The following is an 11,822-nucleotide window of genomic DNA, read 5'->3' as shown; positions in this document are numbered from 1 at the left end:
ACTTAGGAGTTTACCTCCAGACAGGCGCAGCTTAACTCGGTGCGTGCCAAGATTTTTAAATTAAGGCCCCTGGATAAATTCTATTGGCGTTTTGTTGGTGCTTGTGGCATCCAGGTCCCAGCCTCGACCACGCCTCACGATCCCGTCCCTCTACGATCCCGTGCGGTCGAGCCGACGGCGTAGCTCCACTGTAGTAACCTTCAGCTGAATCATATTCCTTCACGCTTCCGCTGCCGACGCGGCTACCTCTCGCTCCACTCCCCCCTTCATCTGCCTATATCAGGTACAGTGGACGCCCCCTCCGAGATGAAACCTTGTCGGCGTTTTTGACACGGATTTTGATCAAGAGCATCGATTAAGTTCTTGCTGTGGCTTTCAGTCGTTGGCCTCAGGAGCGCTACCTAGGTTAACTTGCCAGCTAAAAGAAAAGATGGCATGGTGCCCATGCTCGGTGGCAACACCATTGACTGTTTGAGGGAGAGCCAGGGGCCCAACGCCGAGAAGGACTCGAGGTGCTTCGTATGGACCCATGACCTCGACTTCTGCGCCTTGGATGCCCTTAGAATTTTTTCCTCTACAGGGTTTCAGCTCCAGGGACAATTTTTTGGTGCAGTGTACGTGAAGGATGGGGGTTTTCATAAAATCTTCATGGGCATATATTCGATCTTGTACTCCTCGAGAAAGAATTACGGCTTATCAGTGGATTGAAACGATGTAAGGATGTAAACAAAACGCAATCGTTAGTTGTCCCCAGATATCGTCCGCTACGTTCCCTTGACCATCTGTGCGCCAGATGACGGAGGTTCTTCCTACCTTTATCTGTGCTCTAGCTGCCTTCGGTCAGGCTGTGTTTGTCTTGAAGCCGACTTCTCCTCAGCACAGGCTCACTAGGCAGGCCGAAGATCACGGGCGCGATCTCGGCTCGGCACGGACAGCATTCTCTCAAGCCACCCAATAGACCCCTTATTATCCGCACACGCCAGGGGCTCTTCAGAGCCTCCAACCACATAAGGAAAGCTTCAAGGACAATTTAAAACGGCTCAAAATGCTCTTGGCAACGCCTCTCGTCAGCCAATAACAAGGATGCGGCAGGGGAAAATACGAAAGACCTCTTTTAAGACTATTTTACCCGAGAACTCCGTCCAGATCGGGATAATTCGCGCTTCCCATATCATACTGTCGGGTACTACAATTTCCACTTCGAAGAGCTTCTCACCGAAAGGTCAGCCATAGCCTTCTAAACCCCGCGTTTATGTCCTCGTTGCCGGCAGAGAGCTAACTATTTGTTGAAATGCTCCTACTTAGCGCTTGTGGCTAGCAAAAGAGAAATATATATCAGATGCTCTATCCGCCCTAGAGACAGCAGGGCCCGGAACAAGAGCTTATTCTCCTCAATCTCAAGTACATTTCATATTACTCTCAACTCAAAATCAATTTGAGTTATACACTCATTCAGCATGTCTCTTAAAATGCTTTCCACTGCCTTTGCAGTGACTGCGCTCCTTTCCTCCGCTACAGCCTTCTTCGAGAAGCGTACTCAGACTCCTCTGCCACCATGCTCTTATCCTTACACTCCATTCGTTTATTCCGGATGCTTCTACGACTCTGTGTCCACCCGGTCTCTTCCATTTATGGCTCCTATTGAGTTCAACAACGCAACTGTCGAACAGTGTACTGCTGCATGCAAGGTTTGATTCCACGTCTTTTGTTGTTCTATCTCATTCTGACAACTTACCATAGGGGAACAACTACCGTTATGCCGGCCTAGAATACTATGGCCAATGCTTCTGTGGTGCCAGCATCTCAAGTGACCTGGCCCCTTCTACCGACTGCAACTTTACCTGCAACGGAAATCCTAATGAAATCTGTGGTGGTCAAGACAGACTTTCCATATACCAGGATCCTACCTTCCCTGATGCTACTGACATCGCTTGTTCATCCGAATATATGTCTCTTGGCTGTTACACTGAAGGATCAGACGGCCGCTCGCTGGCTTATTCCCAAATCCAACTCAATGCGTCTGTCATGACTACAGAGCTTTGCCTCAATGCTTGCGGTGCCAGGGGTTTCCCGTTTGCAGGAACCGAGTACTCCCAAGAGTGTTACTGCGGTGTTGTGCTTGGTAATGGAACCGTTCCTGCACCTGCCTCTGACTGCAATATGCCCTGCAACGGCAATTCTTCCGAGACATGCGGAGGACGAGACCGCCTGAACCTCTATGTTTCTACCGATCTAGAATCCACTGAACCATGCGAGGCTCCACCAGTCTCCTCTTCCTCTTCCACCCCAACTCCCATCTCTACGGTGTATAGCCCCAGCTCCACTTCTACGGTGTATGGCCCCAGCTCCACTTCTACGGTGTATGGCCCCAGCTCCACTTCTACGGTATATGGCCCTAGCTCCACTTCTACGGTGTATGGCCCCAGCTCCACTTCTACGGTGTATGGCCCTAGCTCCACTTCTACGGTATATGGCCCTAGCTCCACTTCTACGGTGTATGGCCCCAGCTCCACTTCTACGGTGTATGGCCCCAGCTCCGCTTCTACGGTGTATAGCCCCAGCTCCACTTCTACGGTGTATAGCCCCAGCTCCACTCTTTCAACCGTCACAACCTCCTACCCCATCCCATCAAACACATACAGCCCCCCACCGCCACCATCAAGCACAGTTTCAACATCGCACGCTCCAGCCCCGACTTCCTCCTGCCTCTGCGCTACCCCAACCCCCTGGAGCGGCAGCAAAGCCGTCGGCGGGTACCAGCTCCCCTGCGTCGGCTGCAACGACCAAGCCTCGCAGCGCCCCAACTACCCCTTCAAGCTCTTCAACCAGAAGAACTTCGGCCAGTGCCCCGTGTACAGGCACGGCAAGACCAGCAACGCCTGCACTGATGCCTGCACGACGCAGTACACCTGGTGCATGAGCTATGCCAACAGCTGCAAGAGCAACAAGCACGCGCCTGAGAGCTACAGCTCCGCTAACAACCGCTGCCGTCAGCAGTATACGGATTGCGCGAATGCCAATAAGGCCGTTAAGGATGATGGAAGATGCAATACTACGAGCAATACTACGCCTGCGACGTCGAACCAGTGGTATAACTGGTGCTCCAAGTGGCTTAAGCAATGGTTCCGTTAGAGGTGGTGATGAGATTGGTGGTTTTGGCGAGTATCATCTGATTGATACAGCCGGTTATCAGATGGAAGGGAATAATGCGTCGATGGGGAGAACCGTCCGCTCTGGTTGGTTTGATGTGAGAGGGATCACCTGATAATATTGTCTAGAATGTCTAATTCATAATACCAAAAAGACCCATGGTCAGCACTAAGCACGGCAATTTAATAAAGTTTATATTATGGCCGCTGATGATTTCATTACATTTTGCATCCTGTGATATTGGCCATGCTTAAACGTGCGGAGATGTTCCGCCTTTGCGGACCGGTGATCTTTTTAGACTAGGTTAAAGTTGGACTGGACTGGACTGGACTGCTAGCCTTGATAGGCAAGCGTTAGTCCTGTTTAGGGATGAGCTAAATTACAAGTAATTTGAGTGGATTTGAGCCCAACCTCGGAACATTCGACGAAACATGCCCCTTACCCATGCGAACACCGCGACAAGGATAGCCCCATCTCTCACAGCCGAGCAGAGCCTTTCCCCAGGATACACTCCCTGAAGCCAATTCTCGTTGTGCTACCTATCATCCCGATGCAGCATGCACGGAAGAAAGCAATACTGCGGCCTAAGTCGCAGCTGCAACTTCCAAACTGAGAGAGCTTCCCCGCTCGCGTCGACGCCCGCTTCCCTCTGCATGTGGGTGACGCTAGCCGGGGATGCAGGAGTAACCACCCCTTGAACTCGTGATGAAAAGATAGTGGGAAATAGGGCCTAACGACGCTAGGTCCGCGAGGGAATGATCATCGAACTTTCTCTGGACTTCACTTGATGACCGAAATGGCTTCTAGAAGATGGAGAGCACGCACTTCATCGGTGCTGCATAGTATCTTCCCGCCTAATTCAAGGTAATGGCTCGTTTGTGGGAGGTTCGGAGATAGTCCTACATTGCTGCAGAACCGGTTTAATGTTGCAAAATGGCCTTCAAAAATATAGATTTTGGAAGGCCCTCGCTTTCCTATTCTGGTAAGATTCATTACTTCTACTTACGGAATCCCCATAGAAACTGCGATGGCACATCATCACTACCTCCTGTCATGTTCTGCTCCTTCCCTTGATCTTAGTCACTTCGAACTGGATATGGCAAATTCTTCTGCTCTTTGTTCTCTCTCCTCACATCTCATCGTCAAAGCCCATCATTGCCTCTCTTTTGGTATTCCTACTGGTATTCTCGTTAGAATTTCCCCCAAATATCGGTCGTTATGCCTATCGTGATACTCAGGAAGAGAAAGAATGCACACAATCGAAACTTGATTTCCTGCAAGAAAGGCAAAGTTCGCATCATTGAACGATCTCTCAATAGAACCCAGGAGTTTCTTCCCAACTTTCTCCGTCTCCGATCACATCTCCTGAACGCCCAGACAATTCCGAAGATTCGCCAAGGAAACATAAAAATTTTCACAGTACTCCGCATAGGCAAAAGTATGGTTACCCTAAATTTCAGTCGTTGTCAGGACTTACGTATAAGAAGGTAATCTAGAGTCGTCCGCGTTATCAATCTCAGACGGTTGTGCAGCTTTCTCCCCGCCTCTACTCGCGCAGCATCTCCTTCTGCTGTACGGCAGGCTAGATATAGCCGTCCTAGGTCTATTGAATTTCAGCTTTGCCGCGGATCGTCGTTTCGGATGCCGAAATCGGCTGTGCAGAAAGTAAAACGGCGAAGTCACTCCCTGCTAAGCTAGCGGTTTTAGATGGAGAGTTAGAACTTACCTTACCTGCCTCCTACGTTATGCGCTCGTGGGTTTCTGGTTTACATTTGAGCTGATCGATGCCTGGTTTATCTAGGCAGATTTCACATAGGATATCTGCTGCTCTGCTTCAAACAACAGCTACTGTGGTTCATCGTCCAGACTGCAGTCCAGACCCAGCATAATAACTGCCAATTTTGTTCAGTACCCGACTCCATTGAATACCCCCATTGAAGGGATCAATATACCGTCCCAGCAGTTGAGTGTTAATAGTAGCAGCGTGGCTCCTTCAAGCGTTTTATCGACAGCACCAACATCATTATTTTCCTCTGCTGCTCCTAGATGTGCTGAGGGTACTAACGCTAAATGCTGCAAGGAATTGCCTACGGAAAAAGCAGGGTCGCCCGTATCTAAGCATCCCACTGATCAGATCACTGATCAATCTCTCATCTTTCCTAGACAAGACTCACCGCGACTGGTGGAACCTTCCATTACTACCGTTGAAAACACTGCTGCCGCAAAGATCTTTTTGGAGACGCGCTTCAATTCTATACTCACAAATAAGATCACGCTCACAGAGACGCCGAAACCTAGAGACGACTCTTTTCTATAGTTCTTTCCAATGACAAACGACAGGAAAAGCGCCGGGAATGGTACCGAGCTGAATCGCAATACCTCCGTCAAGTCCGCGTTATGAAATCCAAGACGTTAGCAAGAGGGAATCTCAAAGCTGTCCATATTTCAGGCTATGAAGTTGTAAGAGTGCTAGGGAAGGGAAGTTTTGGCGTGGTCCGACTGGTCCGTGGGAGGAGTGAACCATCTCTCGAATACTCATGGCGTCTGCGAACCTACTAAGGTCCTTGATGGACAAGGTGACGTACATGATAGGCATAAAAGAACTTCCAGCCGCAATCCCAAGCAGGTCTATGCCATGAAAGTCATTCGCAAATCTGACATGCTCCGGAGCAGTCAGGAAGGTCATCTGCACGTGGAAAGGGACTTTCTTGTTGCTTCAGAAAATCATCGGTGGGTCGTACCACTAATTTCTGGCGTTCAAGACAACCACAATCTCTGCCTCGTTATGGAGTATATGGTCGGAGGTGATTTTCTGGGCTTGCTCCTGAGAGAAGGGATCCTCGATGAAGGAGTTGCTCAGTGGTACAGCACAGAGACGATTTTATGTGTGGAGGAAGCTCATGAAATCAACTGGATTCATCGTGACGTCAAACTGGACAACTTTCTGACCACTTTCTTTCGGTCATCTGAAAATCTCCGATTTTGGTCTGGCTTTCGACGGCCATTGGGCTCATAACCTGACCTTCTACAATGAACAGCGGCACTCACTTATTAGGGATCTTGACATTTAAGTCAAAGGCGATGCTCAGAGCCATGAAGAAGACTTGGAGAAGCAAAAAGCTCAAAAGCTAGCAGATGTCATTAACGGGAAGTCACTTGGGCGAGTCGTGGGTACAGGGCCGGTACATGGCACCCGAGGTTATTAGAGGTGAGACTTACGATGGACGGTGTGATTGGTGGAGCATCGGCATCATTCTTTACGAGGTTAGTTGTAAGCTTTGCAGTGTGTGGGAATTGAACGAGCAACTTGATTGTAAATCTATGGAAATCAAGTGATATAAATACATAAAGGTAGACCCCTGAACTCCGAAGTCCATGACTCATTTTGACCATATCCGAGACATACGAGGGTAGTGCTGACGCTAGTGAAACAGGGTCTGGTAGTCGGTTACATTAGTTCTACTTCACTCCTCCGGCAATGGCTTTCGTTAAACGGGTCTTTAGTGTCTGTACTGATGTACTCCATTCTTCTATGAGAATAGAACGGCTACCAAGGAGAGGTTTCTTGTAAGCCCACCCTATCCGGACAATTGGTTCTTTACTTAAGGATGTCCTAACTGGCTAGTACAGCGTCACAAACAAATGTTGAAGTTCCTAGTCGATTAGGGATTTGCTCGCCCGAATATCGATAGGGTTCCGCTAGCTCCAGTCTCTCCCAACGGCATGGATCTTATTTTGACGCTCTTAGATGAGAAAGAAGTCCGTTTGTTAGCCAGAAGATACCGCGACAATGATTTCGCGATTGCCAGAAAGGCCCTCAGAGCGCGATACCTGCGTAACATCAACTTACGCTGGTCACTTCGTCTTTCGGGATGACGCCGAGGACATCAAGGCTCATCCTTTCTTCCGCGGAATTGAGTGGTCGACTCTCCATCTCCACGCGTTCACTATTTCTTCCACGGGCCTCAGGAAATCAGCCAATTACAAAGTACTTCGGTGATGAAGCGGACATTCTCAGCGAGTCAGATTATCTGGACTCTTCAAGCTATATTAGCGACGGTAAGCAGAGAGACGGGGCTGAGGAGGCTGATGAATCCATAAAGCCACAAAGAGAAGGCAAGTTTAAAAGATGGAACACAACGAAACTAACTGCAGATGATACTGTCCAAGCGAAAGCACCAGAGAAAATCAGAAGACGTAAAAAGGAGAAGAAGAGGCCAAGAGACAAACTGTTAGGGGATCCTGAGGTCGGGCGAACGGTGTTAGGGCTCAGGAAGAAGCGTTTGTTCATCGGCTATACCTACCGCAGGCCGAGATTTGCGATGCCGGAAATGAGTGATAGGGCTTAGGGCGAGGCAGAGTGTTATTCCTATGACTACGTGATTTCTCGGGTGTTGACGACATGGAATTAGGGGCCTGGTTCCTGACTTCCTCTCTTGTTTATTCTTTTGGCGTCTCTGCTTTCGTTTCGTCTTTACTCTTAAAATTAGTTCGTTCGTTATGAATGCTGGTTTTATCTCTGAGACTCGCTTGCCACCAAAGGACTGATAATGGTGGCAGCGTTCATCATTGCCTTCTTTTTCTTTATTGGCCACGCTGCCAGCTCGCCCACATGAGCTTAATACATGCTGTGTCTGACCCTTTAACTTGGCCTGGCCGTAGAGAAAATACCTACCTCTTTTCCGCTAAACACCCACATTTATTTTGGGCTATATATCGCCCTTCACCTCTCAGCTCGTTCTCAATCACCCACAATCACGTCCTATCATGGTCGAGGCGAGACACTCGTCCTCGTCATACTAAGTATCAGCAAAATTAAATCGCAGTACTCATATCACGGCCAAAGTGAATCACAATCAACTCAAACCACAGTCCTCTATCACTTCCAGCATCTCCAAGCGTTCAATACTGTCGGCTTCCAGCCTCTCAGCTTCCTACACTTGCTCGCTCATCCTGGATTATCATTGGAAACGTGGTGACGATGTCTGCAGAGCTTATTGACCTATCTACCGAGTTTATCAGTAAGGTTTGCGAATACCTTGAAGAGCTAGACGGTATATTCACCCTACGCCTGGCTCGGGAATTGTCGACCTGGTGCCGATCACTACTATATTAGGTTCAGATCAGGGGTACCTGTGACTTATCCACCGTGTATATATACAGGCAAAACTCCTTAGTACGACACGGGTTTTGGCGCCAAATGTATTGTTATATCAAGAGTCACGTGTAGGGTAAATAAGCAGTAAAACTTCAATAAAAAGTGGATCTTAAAGTCTAAAGGGTGTAGATTTCCCTCCTTATAGACCAGATATACCCCCTTCCCATACAACTAGTTATACCGATATTGGTGGTAGAGCTTAACGATATCCTCAAAAGTCAGATTATCGTTAGTTACACCAAAAAAGGCTTGATTAGGGCGTGTAGATCATAATACCAAATGTATCGTTATATACCCGTATGATATTGCCTGTAGCTTCGTTTTCTTCGTAGAACAATCTACACACGAGTTCGTTCGACAGGAATAGCTTCCGAGCAACTTCACTTTGATATTACCTGGGCATTTCAATAACAATACTATCCCTTAACCCGCCAAGTTGCGTCCATCTGTTATCGATAAGGATTTGGCCAATCAGATCAATAGGATCAAATCGCCGTGCTTAGGAATATAAGATTAGTGATATTATATAAAACAATCTATATAGCCTATTTCTTAAGGATAAGTCACTTAATATAAGGTAGCTAACACTCATCCTTTCTACAGAATGGAATCTAACATGTTTTACACCCAAAAAGCGTCCTTAGCGCTCGCAGAGGCCTCTAAAAGGTATAAAATCGGGCGCGGCTACGGCTCTGGTGATAGGTTTTTAGCAATCCAATTTAGTTAAACGTTATACCAAGTCGGCCGAACAAGATCTGCATTACTAGAAGTACGATTGGAAAGCATGGTTAATGGTAATGTACTGATCAAATCTATGTAGGCTATACGTGTAGTTTTGATCAGACTTGTGGGTAACAGGCTTAACAGCCCTATTAAACAGCCAGCCTATCAGCTAATAGTATCAAGATATTATCAGAACAGGGTCTAACAGCCTAAGCCATAAAAGGATATTTTAATTTATTATTGTCTTAAAACCCTTTACCAGCTACTATATAATAAAGAAACTATAAAGGGATACCTAGAATTTCTTAATTAGCCTAGTCCTTTAAGCATTCTGTCGCCTTAAGTATTTATATACTTATTTTTATATAATTCTATAAAACTCTACGTCAAGAGCCTAAAAATACTCTCTCTAGTTTATTGCTTATTCTAGGTATAGAGAGAACTTTAATTATATCTCTTACGCTACTAACTTCACTATTAAATAGCTGTCGTTTTACTATCTAGCATAATTAGGTTCTTACTAATATAATTATTAAACTTATCCTAGCTTTATAAACGAGTATACTTTAAAATATATAGCTAAAAAGCCTTATAAAAGGTAGAGAGATTTTCCTCTAGTTAAAGAGTAGACTTATTAGTACTTTTAGGCTTATATAGTATAGTTAAAAGTGGTGTCTTATTACGGAATCCCTTTTAAAGCTTTTATATAGTATAAAGCTATTTCTTTCCTTTAATTATAATATAGTTATTCTTATCTTTAAGGAAAGCTATATAACATTATAGGTTAAGAATTTATGCCGCTAGATAATATAGAAAATTGTTTAGCTTCTTAACGTACTTTATAAGCTTTTCCTTAGTATATTAGAGTTAAAGTGCTATAAACTTATTCTTAGCCTTAGTGGCTATTACCTAGTAGGAAAAAATTAGCTAAAGAAATATTAAGAGTATTATATAACATACTAATACGTCTTATATTAGATCTTTAAGAATATTAATTAATTCTAAAACCCTTTTTAGTGTTATATAATCTCCCTAAAGAAATAGAGTTGCTTTATAGAAAGACTAAAGGAAGTTATAAATTATATAAAGATATATATAATATTAGCGACTTAGTTAATTAAGGCATAGGTATGGTAAAGGGGACGCGCAAGCCTATACGATTAAATTGTCTATAAACGAGAATCTAAAGCTAGGGAAAGGAAAGGAGAAGAAGAGTAGCGCCGTTCGGTGTTTTATAAGATCTTCGCGTCACATAATCGCAATATGCGGCAATCTGTGGCAACTTGCCGGTGCGAAGTTCTGCCAAGTTCTGCCAAGTTCTGCCAGTGCTATAACATTACCTCCCCTCTAAACAAGCCTGCCCTTAGGCTTTGTCGCTAAAAGTCTTAGTAAGAGAATCTAACTAATTAGACAACTTTAACCACCGGTTAAAGTTCCTAGATATTTTAATACCTTATATAACTAAGAAATTTCTAGGGCGTTTTTGTCCTTATATTCTTCTAGTAGCTTATTATCTTTATTATACTAGCATTTTATCTACTTATCTAGGTATTTTAGTAGTCTGGGTTTATTAGGGTAACAGCTATAGAACTTCTAAAGCTTATAGGGACTACCTATAAAGTTCTATATAGGTACTAAGTAGAGTTTAGGTTATATCCTTTCTAATTAATATAATACTTTAACGTTCCCTTTATAAGTTTATAGGCTAGTATTTCTTTAATTTTCTATTTATTATCACCATTAACTTAAATTAGTAGGGGAGGTTTATTCTTTTATCTGGGTAGTGGGTTATTTATAGCTTTCTATAGCTTATCTAGTAAGAAAATAAAGTAAACTTTAATTAAGTCTGGGAGCTTAACCTTATACGAGTTGCCTACTTTATTAAGAATCTTATACGGTCCTACTATTTTATAGTCTAGCTTATAGCTAGGCCGTTTTGTCTTCTAATTCTTTATTATAACCTAGACCATATTACCTATAGTAAAGTTAGGCTCGCGCCTATACTTATTTGCCTGCTATTCTATTAATTTTTAAGCCTTTTTTAGGTTTATATAGGCTACTTTTTAGGCTTCTTCTAAGCGCTTAATATACTGCTAGGCTTTCTTATAAAATAGTTTTTTTATATATAGTTTAGGGCCTTTCTAGTCTTTCCTAGTTAAAGCTTATATAGGGTAAGTAACCTATTTCTAGTTAAATAGGGGCAAATCCGGTAGAGTTGTGGGGTAGGGTTGCTTAGGCGTAGTCTATTAAGGGCAATAGTTTAGCTTAGTTATTCTAGAAGTAGTTAATAAAAGGCCAGAGTCTCTGGTCTAAGTATTAATTTATAATCTCTATTTAACCGTTTATCTAGGGGTAATATACCATAAAAAGCTTTAGCTTAATGCTTAGGATTTAGGTAAACTTATTCTAAAAGGCTAATATAAACTACAGCCTATAGTTGGATATAATAGTGTTTAGTAGTCCATAAATTTAGTAGATATAGTAGATATACAATTAGGCTACCTCTTTAGTATTAATATTTTTATAATAGGGAATTAAGAACAGGCGCTTACTAAAGTGGTTAACTAAAATTATAACTATATTATATCCGTTACGGTCTAAAGGTAGCTTATAAAAGTCTATAGAGATATATTACTAGGGGCGGTTAGGTATTAAAAGGGGTTTTAATAATCCTAGGGTCTTATCTTATAGAATTATAAACCTATAGTAGTTATTATAGTTCCGTATATAGCGGTTAATATTTATAATTATTCTAGGCCAGTAGTAGCGGTCGCCAATAATCCTATAGGTT

General features: G+C 44.0%; 2 protein-coding genes across 2 annotated transcripts; both read left to right on the top strand.

Moving 5' to 3' along the window:
* Nucleotides 1-1,469: 1,469 nt before the first annotated feature.
* K441DRAFT_551899 (WSC-domain-containing protein) lies at nt 1,470-3,132 on the top strand (the record flags this gene model as incomplete). Its single annotated transcript, XM_067643121.1, has 2 exons — nt 1,470-1,688; nt 1,741-3,132. The coding sequence occupies 2 exons, from the start codon at nt 1,470-1,472 to the stop codon at nt 3,130-3,132; spliced, it is 1,611 nt and encodes a 536-aa protein (XP_067505864.1).
* A 1,045-nt stretch (nt 3,133-4,177) lies between these two features.
* On the top strand, nt 4,178-7,499 carry K441DRAFT_685904 (kinase-like protein; the record flags this gene model as incomplete). Its single annotated transcript, XM_067651935.1, has 11 exons — nt 4,178-4,339; nt 4,432-4,588; nt 4,768-4,903; nt 5,017-5,353; nt 5,449-5,652; nt 5,711-6,111; nt 6,242-6,321; nt 6,359-6,414; nt 6,688-6,717; nt 6,817-6,985; nt 7,120-7,499. The coding sequence occupies 11 exons, from the start codon at nt 4,178-4,180 to the stop codon at nt 7,497-7,499; spliced, it is 2,112 nt and encodes a 703-aa protein (XP_067505863.1).
* Between the last annotated feature and the right edge of the window lie 4,323 nt (nt 7,500-11,822).

This window comes from Cenococcum geophilum, assembly GCF_001692895.1.
Source record: "Cenococcum geophilum 1.58 unplaced genomic scaffold K441scaffold_13, whole genome shotgun sequence".
Taxonomy (NCBI): domain Eukaryota; kingdom Fungi; phylum Ascomycota; class Dothideomycetes; order Gloniales; family Gloniaceae; genus Cenococcum; species Cenococcum geophilum.
This window is presented reverse-complemented; position numbering and strand designations above follow the sequence as displayed.